This window comes from Myotis myotis, unplaced genomic scaffold (assembly GCF_014108235.1).
Source record: "Myotis myotis isolate mMyoMyo1 unplaced genomic scaffold, mMyoMyo1.p scaffold_m19_p_5, whole genome shotgun sequence".
Lineage (NCBI taxonomy): Eukaryota > Metazoa > Chordata > Mammalia > Chiroptera > Vespertilionidae > Myotis > Myotis myotis.
Window position 1 is genome coordinate 43947582 of NW_023416357.1, and position 19937 is coordinate 43967518.

General features: G+C 39.3%; 1 protein-coding gene across 7 annotated transcripts in view; it reads left to right on the plus strand.

Moving 5' to 3' along the window:
* The first annotated feature begins 3906 nt into the window (after positions 1-3906).
* Positions 3907-19937, plus strand: part of ZFYVE16 (zinc finger FYVE-type containing 16) — a 44217-nt gene continuing 28186 nt past the window's right edge. For 3 of the 7 annotated variants that reach the window (XR_004967477.1, XM_036308761.1, XM_036308762.1), the window contains exons 1-3: positions 3908-4524; positions 16129-16237; positions 16876-19118. Coding sequence is in view for 5 of the 7 variants with exons in the window: in XM_036308761.1 (XP_036164654.1) it covers positions 16168-16237; positions 16876-19118 (2313 nt within the window). In the remaining 2 variants the exon portion in view is untranslated. Of the gene's footprint in view, positions 4525-4549; positions 5020-16128; positions 16238-16875; positions 19119-19937 lie in introns of those variants that run through there. The other 4 variants (XM_036308758.1, XM_036308763.1, XR_004967478.1 and 1 more) reach the window with 3 other exon arrangements.

The following is a 19937-nucleotide window of genomic DNA, read 5'->3' on the forward strand; positions in this document are numbered from 1 at the left end:
TTCCATGATGTGCTGAAGCCTTCCCAAGATGAGTGGGGCAAACTCAGGATGCCATGGAAGCTTCCACGGCCTTGGAGAGGAACCTGAACCAGGCCCTGGGTTCTGCCCGTGCAGACCATGGTCTCTAGAGAACTACTTCCTGGGTGAGGGAGTGAAACTCATCAAGAAGATGGGTGACACCTGACTAACCTCTGCAGGCTGGCTGGCCCTCAGGCTGAGCTGGGTATCTTTTCTGTTTTGGGAGGAGGGGGGAGGGACCAATATCTTCTTGAAAGGCTCACCCTCAAGCACAACTCAGAGCCATTGGAGCCCAGAGGCTTTTGCCTGAGCCTCTCCCTGAAACAACTAGGCATTCTTTTAGCCACCCTGGAGCCCCCTCCCATGCATTGAACCAAATGGAAATAATAAAGGGCTTTGCAGGACAAGAAGGTCACTATTACTCTTGCAACAAAATGTATTTATTTACCTGGCAAATTTTAACAATTATGAGTAAAGAGCAAATCACCTAGGAAAACAATAGGAAACAATGGTGCTGCAGAAAGCCTCCCTAAGACATTGTCTCAGAGCATAATACAGAATGGCCACCCACAAATCTCAGAGGTACAAAACAATGTTTATCTGCCGTGACAGGCTAAGTTAGGTTGCAGTAACAAATCATAACCAGGTGTTTTTTATTTCTCCAGAAGTGCTCTGAAATCGGAATCCCTTGCAGTGGTTCTCAACCTTCCTAATGCCGCGACCCTTTAATACAGTTCTTCATGTTGTGGTGACCCCAACCATAAAATTATTTTTTTTGCTACTTCATAACTGTAATTTTGCTACTGTTATGAATCGTAATGTAAATATCTGATATGCAGGATGTATTTTCATTGTTCGCGACTCACAGGTTGAGAAACGCTGCCTTAAGGCCTCAAACTGATGGTGCAGCCACAATATCAAGTCTTGCCTATTGCTGTGCCAGAGGGAAAGCAGGCCCTGGAGTGTCTCACATTGGTGAGGAAAGGATCCACTCTAGAAATGACATGTCACTTCTCAGAATTTATATGCTTGAATCAATCACATGATCCTATTCAACCACAAGGGGGCCAGGAAGTACATTGGCATCACATGCCCAGAAGAGAAGAGAAAGAACTGGAAATATGTGGCAAAGAACTCTATTGACTTTCTTGTTAAGAGAACCTGTTTCATGATGTTGAAGCTGCATCATACTTGAGTCCTGGTGATGACTGTACCTTGTTGCCACCTCTAACACAGTATCCAGGCTTATGTGCTCATCTATGCTTTTTGGTTATTTCTCTCCTAGGAGTCATGCAATATATTGTTTGCAGAAATTACAAAAGAAATGCAAGGTAAGTTGGATGATTCAACTATGCACTCAGCAACACTTTTTTAGAAGGAATTGTTTCATTTTTTCCCTTTTGGATTATAAAGTAGTGCTATTGTAAAAATTTTGGAAAATATGGACAACTAAAAAGGGGAGAAATCACCCATAATATCATCTTCAAAATATAATCCAGTTAATATTTTAGTGTATTTCTTCCAAAGTTTTCTATTATTTAAAAAAACTAGCTTTCATGGTCAACAAAACTATAACTATTTATTAGTGACATTGCTCCGAATACCTGATTTGATTGGTCCTGGAACAGCAGATTTTTAAAAAGATGTTTTAGCCCTTTTTCTCAAAACATGAACATTACACATGGTTATGTAGCACTTAAATACTAATGGTTAATTAACAGTTTCAGGTTACATTTTGTGTGTTATTTTTATTGATTTCAGAGAGGAAAGGAGAGGGAGAGAGAGATAGAAACATCAGTGATGAGAGAGAACCACTGATTGGCTGCCTCTGGCACACCCCCTACTGGGGATCTAGCTTGCAACCCCGGCATGTGCCCTTAGCAGTAATCAAACCCAGGACCCTTCAGTTTGCAGGCTGATGCTCTATCCACTGAGCCAAACCAAGTAGGGCTACATTCTGTGTTTTGTAGCAATGAATCCCTACTTCTAAAATCGCTTGTTAGTATAAGATCAGCCATGGAACAAAGGAATAATTGTAATAGTTATTTTCATTTGTTTCTGGTATTTTCTCCACCCAGATTACTTATGAAAAGGAACGGCTTTGGAAGTTCATATTACTGTGGAATTTAAGCCTCTTAAAATCATCAAGATTCTGGTTACCTTTCAAAATAATAAACTGCTGATTCAAGCAATGACTAATCTAAGAAATAAATTGGCCAGATATATTACAATTGGGATGATCTCTTCAAGTCCAGAAACAATTTGGTTATAAATTGGATCTTTAGAGGTTAAAGATGGTACATATGATTTTTCAGAAATTACTCAAACTTTTCTGAGGACTCTTTTCGACACTGCATTTGATATGCAGATTTCTTCTTTATTCCATTCGACAAAGGATATCACAGAAAATTTAACTGGCCCAGAATCTATACAAAGATCTCACAATCTTATATTACAGCAATCTCTCAATTACTTATACTACTAAATAAAAGAATAACAGCAGATTGTGAATTTCAAGGCAAAAATGGATCATGATTTATCCATTTTTATAATCCTTACAACTCGCAACAATGCACTGCACAGAGGAAAACATCCATTAACAAATAAATGTGATAGAAAGTACAATTTCATTTGTATATGAAAGGCATTTGTTTGGATACCTTGTTTACTTTCCTTATTGTTATTTGATATAAGCCTTTGTTTTCTGGAATATCTCCTTATAATTTCCAGAAGGAAAATTACCGAATTAGGTCATCTGGACATTTCTTAATTTGACAAATAAGTTTCCAAAATCTTTGTCCTAATTTAGATCCCCAACAGGATATGAGTGCTTATTTCACTCTACCCTCACCAATGGAATTTATTCATATTTTAAGCAAACGGACTAATTAGGTCCATGGGAAATATCTCTTTCGTCTTCATTTCATTATGAAGGTGAACATTAGTAAAATTTGTAGTAGGCACTTAAATTTCCTATTTTGTGAATTGAATTCATGAATATACATTTCCCACTTACCTATTTAAGGTCGTAGTGTGCTTTATTTCTATTATTTATCCTCACACTGTATAATATACTTTTATCCCAAATATGCACATACACACACGTATATGTATGTCCCTGTGGTTCCATAAACACAGTGACCTCATTTTATTAATCTGTGAACAACACCTAACACAAAAGAGAGAAAATACAGCCTGTACTTTGCAAAATTATCCTTAACTGTAATAGAATTTTCTGTGATTTCCTTTGTAGGATTAAATGAGATAATAAGCAAAGCATCTAGAACAGTGCCCGTCACATAGATGTTCAATAAATTATTTTGAGCAACTAGTCAGTTTCACGGTTGAACTAAAACCACACGCTTGCATTTCAGAGTTTAGGAAAATCAAGATTAGGGAGAGAAAAATCAACATTAACTATCTTTGAAGGGTAAACTTATAGTTGTAAATTGCAGATTTGGGATAGGAACACCAGTTCTCAAATCTCTCATCATCATCACATCTGACTGGCATACTTCTCTAAGCTACTGTGACTAGTGGAGTTTTTGAGGGGCCGGTATGAAAACTGAGCTGGAGAGACCTTGTGGCCGTGGTTGGGTTCTTCCCCCTCCAGCCTGTAATGAACCCTTGATCCCATACGGAGATGATCCTTCTTCCCTCGTTTAAATGTACAGGAAACGGGTGGCACGAACAGAAAAGCTCAACAAGCACACGTGTGCATCACATGCATGAGAGTTTGTTTTCCGCCCCTCAGATGAGCTGGCTTTTGGTTTTAGGCGGGGGAGGCAGCTTCTCGGGGCCAGTGTGAGGAAAGCAGAACTAACGCAGGGAGAGGGAGGACCGAGCTGCAAAGGAAATGGCCCGTCGGCGGGAGGGCCTAAGCTCGGGGTGGGTTAGGGGCATTTTCCTTGCGGCCGGGGAAGCGCGGGGGGGTTGCCAACAAATCTAAAGTAAAGAAGCTAGGACCTAGCTGCTAGGTTTTCGGGGATAGCAGCGCGGATGGAAGCCGGGTTTGCCACCCGCAGGCGGCCGTGCCCGGTGCAGGCTGGAACGCTGCTCGGGCTCCAAGGACTCCGGAGGCTGCGGCGGAGGAAGCTGCGACTAGGACATCCACGGGCAAAGGGGGCCGGACACTGACGCGGGTCGTTGCCCGATCCCGGTTTCAAAGCATCTAATGGGGAACGGAGTCCAGCTTTAGGGCCGATCTTCCCCTGTCCGCGTCCTCCTCAGCCTCTTCCGGGAAGTGGCCTCGGCTCTGGCCAGGGCCTTGGGCTCAAACCCCGCAGCGCAGCGCGCAGGCGCCTCCGGACTGCGGCGGCCGCGGCGGGAGGGCGGGGCGTGCGAGTCGAGGGAAGCCTCCTCCGCGCCTGCGCCGGGCGCTCACTCCCAGGTCGGGAAACTAACCTGGAGCGGACGTCGCACACTCCCGGGACTCCGGTCCAGCGGCTCCTCGCTCCGGGGCGGCGTCGCATCGAGTGCCCGAGAGCGCCGCTGGGGCGTGGGGAGGTAAGAGCCTCTGGGGACCTGCATCGTGGCTTCTGCTCAACTCTGCTCCCCTCCCGGAGGGGGCGGGGTGCCGCTGGACGCTCTGCCCCAGGGTCTGGGTCTGGCCCTCTTCCTCCGGGGACCGAGCCTGGGCCCGGACCGGTTCCTTATCTGATCCCCCTGAGCGGGCCGGGGAGTCCCGACCCTCCAGCCTCGGGTCCCCCCGATCGAGCGTGAAAGGCCGCATAGGCCTGGAGGGCAATCTCGGCGGCTCTTGGCCGGCGCTGCCGCCCCGGGTCGCCTGGAGCGCTCGTCTCTGCGGAGGCAGCGCCCCGGGCCGCTGCCGCTCCGGGGGAGGGGCTGCGCGGCTGCAGGGGCCGTGGTTCCCGCGAAGGAAGGACTCGACCCCCGCCTGCGACCCGTCCTCGCCCCGGGTGCTTCCCGCCCTGGTCCGTGTTCTCATCACTTTGGACCGGAAGGATGCGGCAGTGTTCCTTCTCCACTACCCTTGCTCTGGTACCTTTGGAAAATGCTGATAGATGACCTAACTTTTAAACTCGTAATTTGTTTGTATTTCCGTAATTGCAAATCATTGTTTTCCAGATTAAGAGTGTTCTTGTTAGACTCTTATGGAAACCAGCCCGTAAATTTGATACGTTGATGTTTTTACATAACAAAATAGGCAACTTGTTGGTCGACTTGGGTTCCTTCGTTTATTATTTTCAACTCGTCGTTTTTTGAATTGGCAGAAGTTTAATGGTTTGATCTAGAAGTATTATATAATTTTCCACCCAATTTCTTCCTTTATTTCCTCCCCTCATGTTAAACTATATGCTAATGTCAAAAAGTTCTAAACATAATAACGAATAAGGGAAAAGAATCAATGATATTCCCATTATTTAGAAGTAATTAACCACAGTTAATGTTTTGACTTCATCTTCGAGCTTTTTTATATTTTTTAAAACTCATTTTTTAAAAATATATATTTTATTTTTTTACAGAGAGGAAGGGAGAGGGATAGGGAGTTAGAAACATCAATGAGAGAGAAACATGGATCAGCTGCCTCCTGCACACCCCCTACTGGGGATGTGCCCACAACCAAAGTACATGCACTTGACTGGAATCGAACCTGGGACCTTTGAGTCCGCAGGCCGATGCTCTATCCACTGAGCCAAACCGGTCAGGGCTCCTGTCCTCTTTTATATTCTCTTCATAGGTGATCTCTTGCTGCCAATTCCCAATTCTTTATCTCAGACTTATTTACTGAAGCCGAGATCCTTATATCCGACTGCCTATTGGACATCTCCCCCAGGATGTATTCAAGTTACATGAAATAACTGTCCGGACGGGAACTCATGTTTTCCCTCAGTTCTGCTCCTCTTTGTATTGCCTGTCGTGGTCAGTGGTACTGCACAGTCACCCACAGTGGAAACCTGGCAGTAACCCTAGCATTCTCCCTTGCTTTCACTCTCCAATAGTTCCTGCTCTCTAACCGCTTTTATATCTGTCTCCTTTCCATTTGCACTGCACTGTCTACGCCTAGGTCAGGTCCTCATCATCTGTTACCTTAACCATTTTAGGAGTCTCCTTACTACTGTTTTGTTGATTTTATTTATCTTCCATGTTGCTGCCAATTATTAACATCATGAAGACATTTTTAAGAAACTTTTTTTGTAAACATGGTAAATGTTTGTAAATCTGAGAGTATATAAATGACCCAGTGAGTAAACATATTACCTAAAACATATTACCTAAAAGGTTATCATATATACATATAATAAACTTAGAATAGGGATATATCTTATATTTCTTTTGTATCTTCTACTGCCCATGGTAGATTACTGGCACAATATGTACATCTTGGTGGACTGAAATGGGAAGCATGTGCAGCTTAATAACATTTCATGAAAAAGGTTTCAGTATACAGTATTTGCATTATCAAACCTATGAATTGTTGGGTTATGCTATTATTTTGTAATTATTTTACCTTATTGTATATTTTTAGGCATCAAATAATATAATGCTTAGTACATTGTTATATAGATAGAGATACTTTGTGAATAGTATTTATTGAATTGCATAATTTTTTAAAGAAAAATTCCTTGGCTTTTTCTAATGAAAAACTATTTCTAGACCTTTTAGTTCCTGTGCTTTATTTTTTTGTACATTCTATATTCAGAGTTCCCGTACTGCTTTTTACTGTTTTATTTATTTTTAATGTAATGGTTTTGTTTATCAAAGAGATACCTGTACATAATTTAAAGATTTAAGTACTATTAAAAGACTTATAATGAAAACTAATAGTCCTCTGCATCAGTCCTTCTCTCCCTTGCATCCCATTCTCCAGAAGTGTCCTTTCTCAATCAACATTCCTCATCAGAATCACGAAATACAGAAAATGATTTGAGTAACTATTTTTTCAATTCCCCCAAGGATGGTATATAACTAGTTATACTTTAGATGCATGGAAGAGCAGTTAATTTATTACATAAAGTGGATGCCTTTGGGCAGTGGTTCTCAACCTTGGCTGCACATTAGAATCACCTGGGAATCTTTTTAAAATCCTGACTTCTGGCCCTGACCCGCTTGGCTCAGTGGATAGAGCGTTGGCCTGCGGACTGAGGGGTCCCGGGTTCGATTCCGGTCAAGGGCATGTACCTTGGTTGCAAGCACATCCCCACTAGGGGGTGTGCAGGAGGCAGCTGATCGATGTTTCTCTCTCATCGATGTTTCTAACTAACTATCCTTCTCCCTTCCTCTCTGTAAAAAATTTATAAAAATTTTTTTAAAAAAAATCCTGATTTCTGGGCCCCATCCTCCCTAAATTCTGTTTCTTTGTTGCTAATGTTGTGGCCTCACCCCATAACAAAGAAACAGACTTTCCGAGGATGAGGCCCAGAAATCAGGATTTTAAAAAGATTCCCAGGTGATTCTAATGTGCAGCCAAGGTTGAGAACCACTGCCTTAGGACAGGGGTCAAACTATGGCCCGCGGGCCACATGCAAATACAAATATTGTATTTGTTCCCGTTTTATTTTTTTACTTCAAAATAAGATATGTGCAGTGTGCATAGGAATTTGTTCATAGTTTTTTTTTTTAAACTATAGTCCGGCCCTCCAACGGTTTGAGGGACAGTGAACTGGCCCCCTGTTTAAAATGTTTGAGGACCCCTGCCTTAGGGCATTAAGGCTTACTTCTCTCATAGAATCCTTATTGAGGAAGGCTGCTCCTGAAATAAATGATTATTCAACTCTTTTTTTACCTCTAATTTTTAAAATAGCATGCGTACTTATACAGCTTTCTCCCCATTCTGCCCCCATCCTACCACAGTTTTAGATATTATGTACCAATTTGTTATAGAAGATGAGAGTATAGGTTTGTTATAACTACCTCCACCTATAAACACTGCATTGCATTGTTCCTCCCCTCTTTTCTATATTCATAAATTAGTTATGTTAATTTTTAGTTTCATTATTTAGTGTTCACATCATTGTGTAAATATTGTATACAGCTGAGCCTGGTAGTATATTATGATGATACTAGAGGCCCGATGCATGAAATTCATGCAAGAGTAGGCCTTACCCTAGCTGCTGGCACCAGCTTCCCTCTGGCACCTGGGACCCGGGATTCCCTTGAAGCCCTGGCTTCATCCAGAAGGTTGTCCAGAAGGACGTCTGGTCTAATTAGCATATTATGCTTTTATTATTATAGATTTCCTTTTTTATATAATTTTGTTTTTCCTAGAGTTATTAGCTCTTTTAGATATCTTTCCATGTACCTTATAATGGATGTTTTACAGCTTTTTAATGTATCTTTCATATCTTTTTTTAAATATATTTTTTTATTTTATTGATTTTTTACAGAGAGGAAGGGAGAGAGATAGAGAGTTAGAAACATTGATGAGAGAGAAACATCGATCAGCCGCCTCCTGCACATCTCACACTGGGGATGTGCCTGCAACCCAGGCACATGCCCTCGACCGGAATCGAACCCAGGACCCTTCAGTCCGCAGGCCAATGCTCTATCCACTGAGCCAAACCGGTTTCGGCCATATCTTTTATTAATCTATTAACAACCCTTCAGATAAGATAGATAAATCTCCTTTTTGTAGATTGAAACACATCAGATAATCTTTGTTTGTTTTTCAATATCTCTCTTGTAATTGTCTGTCACTCTGTCAATCTCTGTGTCAGTCGTGATGGGTTGCTCTCCTCTCTAGGCCAGTTGTAGAGCTTTCTTCCCAGAGTGTGTCCTTTTATGGTCTGTGAATTCCATTTGTCTTTCTTCGTGTTGGGTAGCCTGTTTCCAGGATTTCAGGTCTTCCACTTCCTTGCTATCTTCTTCATGTTGGTACATCTTCTAGTAGCTTCCTGAGAAAGACTGAATGGGAGGCAAATTTTTAGGATTCTACATGTCTATACATGTTTTTTTATTATACCCTTACACTTGGCTGATAGCTTAGCTGATTATAGAATTCTATGTTGTAATAATTTACTTTTAGAATTTTGGAGACATGGTTCCATTGTTTTCTCGCTTCTAGTTTGCTATCATGAAGTCTACTTCCAAAATGACAGTCAGTCCTTTCTATGTGACCCGTTATTTCTCTCTGGAAGCTTTTATATTTATTCACTAAGTATGTGTTAAGCATTTTTATGTGGCAGGTACTGGTCAAGATAATTTGAAAATATGGGTGAACAAAAATACAAGATTCCTACGTTCATGGAGCTTAAATTTGCAGAGGGAGTTATTCTAAATGGTAAACAATAAATGTAATAAATACACTATACAAAATGTTAGAAGGTTGTAAATTAAATAAATGCCTAGAAAAGAGAAAAAGGAAAGCAGGATGGGATGGGGTGGTCAAGAGTGTTGGGGAAAGGAAAGGTGGGGGATGCATATTGCAGTATGATGTGGTGTGATCTTTCCTTAAACCACTCAGGTATTCTGAAATTTCATAATGATGTGGCTCGGTAAGGGTTTTTCATTAATTGTGTTTGGCCCTAAATGCACCCTTTCACCTAGGAACCATATCCTTCAGTTCTGGGATATTTTATTTGACACTTTTGTTCTTTCCCCCCTATACTTTCTTTCTGGAGTCCTTGTAATTTGAATATTAGACCTTATTAGATTGGTTCTTTAATTTTCTAATACTTTTATTCTTCATCCCCTTCTTTTTGTTTTACTTCCTAGAATATTTTCTCAACTTTATTTTCCAATGCTTTGATTTCATTTTTTTAAACGTAGAACCGTTTTAGACTTACAGGATTATTGCACAGATAGTACAGAATTCCCATATACCCCACTCCCAGTTTCTCTGCTATTACAGCTTACATTAATATAGTACATTTGTCATGATTAGTGCAGTCCGTACATTACTCACATTACCTCAGTTTTTTCTAATAGACGTTTTCTGTTCCAGGATACCACATTACACTGAGTAGTTTCATCTCCTTAGGCTCCTCATGGTTGTGACAGTTTCTCAGTAATTTGGTTTTGATCCTCTTGAGTGTTGAGGATTACTAGTCAGTTATTTTGTAGAATGGCAATTGGGATTTGCCAGATGTTTTTCTCATGACTAGATTGTGGTAATATGTTTTGGGAGGAAGACAACAGAGATAAAGTGCCATTCTCATCACATCATACTGAGGGTACAGACTATCATTATGACTTGTCACTGTTGATCTTAACCTTGGTCCTCTGGCTTGAGGTAGTGTTTGTCAGGTTTCTCCACTGTGAAGTTGTTTTTCATACTGTACTCTTTAGCAAGTCACTGTGTGCGGCATACACCTGAGTAGCGAGTTATGTTCCACTTCCTTAAGAACAAAGTATCTACATACATTATTTGGAATCTTTCTGCATGGCAAATTTATCTTGTTCCCTCATTTACTTATTTAATCATTTATTTATCTCATAGATTGTTTTAAAGTTTTGGGTTATAATCCAGTACTACTTTATTTATTTTATTATTCAAATTGTTCCAGCTTTGGCTTTCGGGAGCTCTTTCAGTCGACGCCTGTATCCCTTTGACATACTTCCTACATTTTTGTGTGTGTGTGCATGTGTGCGTGTGCACACTCCCGCTCATGTATGTGCGTGTACTTTCTTCTTAGCATTACAAGATGCTCCATGCTCATCTTGTATATTTCCTGCCCCAGTCTTAGAATCACCCATTTCTCCGAGGAATCTCGGTTCTTTTTATTGGAGAAACCAAGATCTAGGCACCAACTGTGATTGTTGCCATTGAGAGGTCTTGCTTCTATGCCCTCCCAGATGACAGAGCAATATATGTATATATACTGTATATGTGTATTTGTATATATGTGTATATATATATATACTATCTATATACAAATATCTAGAAATATTTCTATCTGTAATCATCTGTGCCATATTAAGGTAAACATAAGTTTGTTTATACTGATGTCTCAAACTCAAATCCATTACTACATAGATCAGTGATGGCGAACCTATGACACGCGTGTCAGAGGTGACATGCGAACTCAGTTTTTTGGTTGATTTTTCTTTGTTAAATGGCATTTAAACATATAAAACAAATATCAAAAATATAAATCTTTGTTTTACTATGGTTGCAAATATCAAAAAATTTCTATATGTGACACGGCACCAGAGTTAAGTTAGGGTTTTTCAAAATGCTGACACGCCGAGCTCAAAAGGTTCGCCATCACTGACATAGATCATTGTAGCTTCCTTTCCTTGGTTATTTATAATCTTTCCCTCTAACAGAGAGAAAACTGGCTCCTACCATCAGCCATCAAATTATTTAATTTGAATTCCAGTATACATGTATGGTGATTTCAGAATTGTTAACCTGTACCCTCATGGGAAACAACTTTATCAACTAAAGTACAATGCTCGTGTTCCTTTTGCCTTTAGTATTACATACTCCACTCATTTCCAAAGATAGCACTTTATTTCTCCACTTGTTTTATACATTTGTAACACATCTAGATAGATTCTTTTGTCACATTCTGCATTCCATTGGATAATCCCCTGACCTTCTTAATAATTTTTAAAAAATTAGCATGCACTGAGGTTTATTCTTTGTGCTATAAAATTCTATGAGTATTGACAAAGGCTTAATGTCTTGTACTCACTATTACAGTACCATACAGAATAGTTTCACCACCCTAAAACATCCATTTTGCGTTACCTGTTTAACCCTTCTCTGCCCCAGAACACTGGCAATCACTGATGTTATTACTGTCTCTGTAGTTTTACCTTTTCTAGAATGTCATGCAATTAAAATTGTACAGTATATACATATTTTTAGACTGGCTTCTTTCACTTAGAAATAAGCTTTTAAATTTTATGTATGTCTTTTTGTGGCTTTCATAGCTCACTTATTTATATCACTGAATAATATCCCATTGCATGGTTGTACCATAGTTTATTCACTTACTGACGGGCATCTTTGATGTTTCCAAATTTTAGCAGTTATGGATAGAGCTGCTGTAAACATTCAAGTTCTTGTGTGAATATAAATCTTTAAATCATTTGGGTAAATACTTAATAGTATGATTGCTGGATCATATAGTAAGACTTTGTTTAGTTTTGTAAGAGACTGCCAAACTGTCTTCCAAAGTGGCTGTACCATTTTGCGCTCCCACCAGCAATAAATGGGAGTTCCTACTGCTCAGTATCCTTGCAGCATTTGGTTTTGTCAGATTTTTGGATTTTAGCCATTGTAATAGATATGAAATGGTATCTCAATGTTTTAGTCTGCCGTCCCCTAAAGAAAATTGATGTTGAACATTTTTTTATATGTTTATTTTCCATCTGTATGTGTTCTTTTGTGCTGAGGTGTTTGTTCAGAACTTTTACTCATAGTATGTATTGACATCCTCTCTAATTCAGTAAGAAAAAAAGAAATAAGAGGTACACTTTTTGGAAAGGAACAAATAAAACTGCCTCTATTTGTAATGATATGATTTTTTCTTTAAATATATTTTTATTGATTTCAGAGAGGGAGAGGAAAAGAGAGATGGAAACATCATTGATGAGAGAATCATTGATTGGCTGTCTCCTGCATGCTCCCTACTGGGGAATCAAGCCTGCAACCAGGCATGTGCCCTGACTGGGAGCTGAACCGTGACCTCCTGGTTCATAGGTTGATGTTTAACCACTGAGCCACACCAGCCAAGCTGGTTTGTCTGTATTTATTGATGGTGAAACTGACCACTGGATTCAGATATGTTGGACTGATCCCACCATTATACTTACCCTCCAACCTTTCATCTAAATTTCACCCATTGATAGCCATTGCCTAATCCATTTAGGGTATTAGGGTCTGTGAGAAGATGATTTTAATATCCTTCTTTATTTATTTACTGGCATTCTTATCTAAAGGACTTTCCCTCAGCAAATATTTTGTTATGGTAAAGCATGTTTTGTAAATAAAGGGTAGGATAAATTCTTGGCTCTTTTCCTTTAATGTATCAATTTCAGAGTTAATGGGTTAGTGCCCTAGCAACCCTCCAATGGGTGGGGGTTTGTTTTGTTTATGTTTTAAGCATCATTATGATCTCTTGGTTTTTGTCTGTTTGATTTATGTTCAATCCTTTGCAGTCTTCATTCATTTGATGTCCAGTTGTCCCATTTAAGCCAGTGGGAGCCCTTCAACTTGTTTCCTGTGTCCTTTTGATATTATCACATTAGTCATTGATAAGATTCCTTTAGGGTCCTCAGGCTCATTTAATGGAGTTTCTGACACAGATTAATGGTTCATCTTTATTCATAAAACTAACTTTTACTTTTCTTGTTCCTCTCTCTTGAATGCTTGTTTTCTCTTTCTTTAATTTCTGCTCTAAGCTTATAAATTTTTAATCTTCTTTTCTAGTATAAGCATTTAAGGCCCTAGGTATCTATTGAAGCTCCACTTTTGCTGAGTCTCACAAGTTTTTATATGCAGTCTTTTTTTTTTTTTTTAATATTTTTTATTGATTTTTTACAGAGAGGAAGAGAGAGAGATAGAGAGTTAGAAACATCGATGAGAGAGAAACATCAATCAGCTGCCTCCTACACACCCCACACTGGGGATGTGCCCGCAACCCAGGCACATGCCCCTGACTGGAATCGAACCTGGGACCCTTGAGTCTGCAGGCCGACGCTCTATCCACTGAGCCAAACCGGTTTCGGCTATATGCAGTCTTTTATCTGGATGTAGTATACAGTGGGGCGTTGTTACGAGTGTCCCGACTAACGAGGTTTTTTTTTTGTTTTTTTTGTTTTGTTTTGTTTACTTTAGTAAATCTTTATTGTTCAGATTATTACATTTGTTCCTCTTTTTTTCCCCCCATAGCTCCCCTCCACCCAGTTCCCACCCCACCCTCTGCCCTTACCCCCCCCCCCCACTGTCCTCATCCCTAGGTGCACAATTTTTGTCCAGTCTCTTCCTGCATCTCCCACACCCCTTTCCCCACCAAGAATAGTGAGTCCATTCCCTTTCTGTGTCCCTGATTCTATTATTATCACCAGTTCATTCTGTTCATCAGATTATTTATTCACTTGATTCTTAGATTCACTTGTTGATAGATGCATATTTGTTGTTCATAATTAGTATCTTTACCTTTTTCTTCTTCTTCCTCTTCTTAAAGGATACCTTTCAGCATTTCATATAATACTGGTTTGGTGGTGATGAACTCCTTTAGCTTTTCCTTATCTGTGAAGCTCTTTATCTGACCTTCATTTCTGAATAATAGCTTTGCTGGATAAAGTAATCTTGGTTGTAGGTTCTTGGTATTCATCACTTTGAATATTTCTTGCCATTCTCTTCTGGCCTGCAAAGTTTCTGTTGAGAAATCAGCTGACAGTCGTATGGGTATTCCCTTGTAGGTAACTGAGTTTCTTTTTCTTGCTGCTTTTAAGATTCTCTCTTTGTCTTTTGCTCTTGGCATTTTAATTATGATGTGTCTTGGTGTGGTCCTCTTTGGATTCCTTTTGTTTGGGGTTCTCTGTGCTTCCTGGACCTGTAAGTCTATTTCTTTCACCAGGTGGGGGAAGTTTTCTGTCATTATTTCTTCAAATAGGTTTTCAATATCTTGCTCTCTCTCATCTTCTGGCACCCCTATAATTCTGATGTTGGTATGCTTGAAGCTGTCCCAGAGGCTCCTTACACTATCTTCGTATTTTCGGATTCTTTTTTCATTTTCCTTTTCTGGTTGGGTGTTTTTTGCTTCTTCGCATTTCAAATCTTTGCCTTGATTCTTGCGCTCCTCTGGTCTGCTGTTGGGAGTCTGTATAGTATTCATTATTTCAGTCCGTGTATGCTTAATTTCTAGTTGGTTCTTTATCATAACATCGAGGGTCTCATTAGATTTCTTGAGGATCTCACTACATTTATCGGCGCTTCTAGACAGTTCTTAAGAGACCTTAAAAGTGTGGTTCTGAACTCAATATCCTCCATTGACAGTTTTGTCCTGTTTCTTTGTCTCCACATTTTTTATGCTTTCTTTGTGCACCCCCTAGTGGTCTTTGTGCGCAGTCTTGTTGTAGTTAAGCCTTGATTGTTGTCAGCAATACCGGGGGTGATTTGACCTCCAGGCTAACTGGCTATGAGAGTCAGCTGTGTCTGCAGTGGGAGAGCTTCTGTGCTGGATCTCTAGGGTGGTGCTAATCTAGCCTTTGCCTGAGGCTATCTGGCAAATGGCTCTGCACAGGGCTTGGGCGGGGTGGGTCGCACGGGATCAATAGAGCGGGTGGAGGGAGCAGTTATGGCTGCTCTCAGTCCCGTCCCCAGAGGCTCTGCCTCTCAGAGTCCCAGCAATCGCTGCAAACATCGGAGAGAAAGTTGCCCTCGCGTTCCGACCGATGCTAGACAGTCCCGCTTCTCCCGTTTGAGTCTGGGTCCCTAGAGACTCGCCCAGAACTGGAGCTCAGAATCTGAGACTCCCTCCCAATTGAAAAGGACAACCGGGCCCTCAGCTACCAGCCCGCTCCGCGCATACCTCCGCACCTTTGTATTTTCCGCACTGCGCCTCCTCTGAGTCTTGTATGCTGTTCTCTTTCCTTCTAGTTGAAGAATTTTCCCTCAGCCAGTCTTCTGGGCGATATCCGTTCCATCTTTTAGTTGTATTTGTGAAGTGGTTGTTCGAGGCAGCTAACTCCGGTGTTTACCTATGCCGCCATCTTGGTTCCCCCCGCCCCCTCCCCCCCCCCCGACTAACGAGTTTTTTGAGATACCAGCTGTCTCTCCGCCCATTTTTTGCATTGAGTTGATAGAGTAATTTGAGTTAATGAGCTCCTTAACGAATTAAACTCGTAAGTCAAGGCCCAACTGTATTTATATTATTTAATATATGGTACTTATAACTATTTTTAGCTTTCAATTATGAATTTTTCTTTGATTCATGAGTTATTTGTATAAGTGTTTCAAAATTTACAGTAGTTAATGTTTGCATATTATGTTGTTAGAGTTGGTTTTCATGTCTTTTTTTTTTTTTTTTTTTTATAGAGGCAAATTCCCCAACTAAATTATAGATGCCTCAAAGCAATACTCTCAAATTTTATTTGTGTCTCTATCCTGACTATGTTTTTTGGCATACAGTAGATGGCATAATACTTATATGTTAGAGAATAAAAGGAACTATCATACTTTTTGTTTTCTAGGTATACAAGAATTAAATTCTGAATAAGTCTACAAGTAGGATGGACAGTTATTTTAAAGCAGCAGTCAGTGACTTGGACAAACTCCTTGATGATTTTGAACAGAATCCAGGTTTGTTGGTTTTTCATTTTTGTCACTAATGAAATTTTAAAATGTCTTTAATTCTATTATATCAGATATAGAGTACTCTTAGCAAAATTTGGTTTCGATTTTGGTCATATGATTATCTTCTACAAAAGATTCACTTATTTCATTATAACAGATTAGTTTGTTCTTATACTGAATGGAACAAATAGCTAGAAATAAAAGTAAGTTAATTAAAAGTTTTTCTCCAGGTACAAATTTAGCTAAAAAAGAAGGATCTTTAAAACCAACATAGGAACCAGCTAAAAGTAACTTGAAAGCTCTACATGAGTTTGTATTTCATTACTATGAGAGTTGGTATTTTCCACATCTTAGAATGAAGACTAGGAACCTGGAAGATGGAACAAAGAAGGTAGATTGTTTTTTATAGTTTAACTGAGTTATTTTGAGTGAATTTCTATCACTTTATGATATTGACAGTCAAAAGTAAAAACCCCAAGTACTTTAAATCCAAATAAAAATAATTTTGGATGTTATTACTATTTTGCAAGAGAGTACTCTATCTCTAAAAAAAGTTGTTAGCTTGGAAGTCTTTGAAACATGACATCTTTGTAATAATTTTTATTTGGGTCTCTTGAATAACACTGTATCTTTATTTTAATTAGATGAACAAGATTATCTCCAGGATGCACAAAATGCATATGATTCTAACCACTGTTCAGTTTCTTCAGAGTTGGCTTCCTCACAGTTAACTTCACTGTTACCAAAGGATCAGCAGTGCATTAATTGTTGTGTCTCATCAGAAACATGCTATGAAACAAATCAGATTTCACTGAACGAAAAAACAGATGAGGGACTAACTTCTATACAAAATGAGAAAAACGTAACGGGACTTGATCTCCTTTCTTCTGTGGATGGTGGTGGCACTTCAGATGAAATCCAGCCTTTATATATGGGACGATGTAGTAAACCTGTCTGTGATCTGATAAGTGACATGGGTAACTTAGTTCATGTAACTAATAATGAAGAATATATTAAAAAATTATTGCCAGATGATTTTAAGTCTAGTGCAGATTCTTTGATTGGATTGGATTTATCTTCAGTGTCAGAAACTCTTTCTGTTTCATCAACAGACCATGGTAATAATGCTGTCAGAGAACAAAATTATGTCAGCTCTGAATTACAAAATAGAGAAATCAGTGGAACTAACGAATTGAATATTAACATAGATACAACTCTTTCAGATTCATGTAATTATAGTGGAAAAGAAAATTTAAAAGATATAAAGATCTCTAATCAGTTAGGACCAGTTGATGATTTGAACATGCCATCTGCCTTGACTCAACAAAGTTCCAAAACATTTGATGCCAAAGACAACCTACAACACAAGAACCAGCCATGTGAATTAGTAAAAGCGGATGGCTGTGTGGTAGAAGAGGAGGTACATGTGGCGGCCATAGCTCCCACAGAATGTTTAAAAGAAAGAGGTAGCCTAAATGCTTTGCCTTGCAGACTTCCAAAAAATGACAGTTTATCCTTAAATGATTCAAATTCAAGAGATGAAAATTTCAAATTACCTGACTTCTTTCAAGAAGATAGGACTGCTATATTTATAAAAGAATCTGCAAAAGAAGACTCAAAATTAGATCTTAAAGATAATACAGATGTAATCCAAGATTCTTCTTCAACTTTACATGTTTCAAGTGAAGATATATATTCCTCATTGTCCTGTCTTCCAGTACCTGGGTCTTTGTGTGGATCATTGATTGAAAGTAAAACACATGGTGATTGTTTACATCAGGATGAGCATAAAGATAATATACAAGAAGCAGTGGCTGTGCATGAAGAAATAGAGAAGAGTGTTATTCTGGGTGGGGAACCATTGAAGGAGACTGATCTTTTGAAACAAGAAAAATGTAAAAACATACTTCCTCAGCCATTAATTGAAAAGATGGGAGATGGAAAGGCAGATCCTGACCAGAAGGAAATCAGAGTTGACTCTTTGGATTACTCTGATAACACCAATTCTTCTACAGCAGCAGAATCGCAAATGGAGCTTTTGGGTGCGAATGCCCCAGATTCTTCCAATCATTGTGAAGGTCTCACTTCTCTAAGCAATGATATTGATGGACAAGACTTAGGTTATTTTAATATTGATGAAGGCATACAAAGTGGCACACTAGTTAGTGATGCTGAACTTGATGCCTTTCTAACCGAACAGTATCTTCAGACAAGTAACATAAAGTCATTTGAAGAAACTGTAAATGACTCAAAATCTCAAATGAATGAGATAGATTTGAAAAGCCTAGATGATGGAAATGACAATAATACATATTTCAATGCTGAAGCAGGAGCTACTGGGGAAAGTCCTGGTGAAACAGTTGATAAACAAAATACAACAGAAATTGGTAGCCTTTCTTTAGGGGAAAAAAGTACAATTCCCATTGAACAAGGGTTAGTTAGCAATAAATCTGAGAGTTCTAGTGAATTGTCAGTCTCTGATTTTAACAGTCAATCTGTTTATGTTGGAGGGGCCAGACCTAAGCAGTTTAGTGTTCCATCAAGAACAAGGAGTTCAAAAGAACCAAATAAACCAGATGTTCCAACTGTGCCTGAAAGTGAACCCAGCCTAACCATTGCTCCAACAACTTGTACTACAAATTCTATAACCGATCCTCAGGTTAGTTTTAACTCTAATTACATTGATATAGAAAGTAATTTTGAAAGTGGATCCAGTCTTGTAACTGCAAATGAAGAATCTCTACCTGTAAACACTTGCAAAGAAGGCTTGGTTTTGGGCCAGAAACAGCCTACTTGGGTTCCTGATTCAGAAGCTCCAAACTGTATGAACTGCCAAGTCAAATTTACCTTTACAAAACGGCGGCACCACTGCCGAGCATGTGGGAAGGTAAGTTATACAAAATTTTTACGTCTTATTCTTTTGAGACATTTTAAATGAAATTCTATGTGACAGAAAAGCTCATTAATAGATTATTAAAAACTTCAGTTAATTTAAAATCATTGTTTTTCACCTTCATAGAAATATAGAAAGCATTATCATTTTATAGATTGTTTGAGAGTTGAATAAATGTCAAATCATCATGAGTATTACATAATGGAAATGAGGAACACTATTTACTAATTTTTGTGAAATCTAAGAATACTTGTCTTTATTTATCTAACATTAACACATCAGATACTCTCAATTCAGCCAGATCTCCATTTATCCTTGAATACTTAATTTCAGAACTACTCTGTAGCTAGTGTTGTGGTCAGGTAAACACTGAAAAAAGATAGGCTTACGCAAGGTTCATAACAGTGACGCTGACCTCATTTGTGTTCTGGCTGCCATGATTATCTGTAAACTCCTGAGAGTTGGCTATAGAAGTAACATTGCTTTAAAAAAAAACACAAAACCTCAGATGAGTACATGCTTAGAGAGAGAGGGAGAGAGAGAAACATCAATCGGTTGCCTCCTGCATGTGACCTGAGGGGGCACTGAACTCACAACGTAGGCATATGCCCTGACCAGAATCGAGCCAGAGACCTTCTGTTGTACAGGATGACGCCCCAACCAACTGAGCCATACTGGCCAGGGCTAGATAAAAGTATTTTATTAACTATCTATGAATATAGTGATCCAAAAAATTATATAATAAAAAAAATGGTTTTTGGTTAATTAGATTTGGGGCCTCCCCCCCCCCCACCTCCAATAGGTATAAGTATG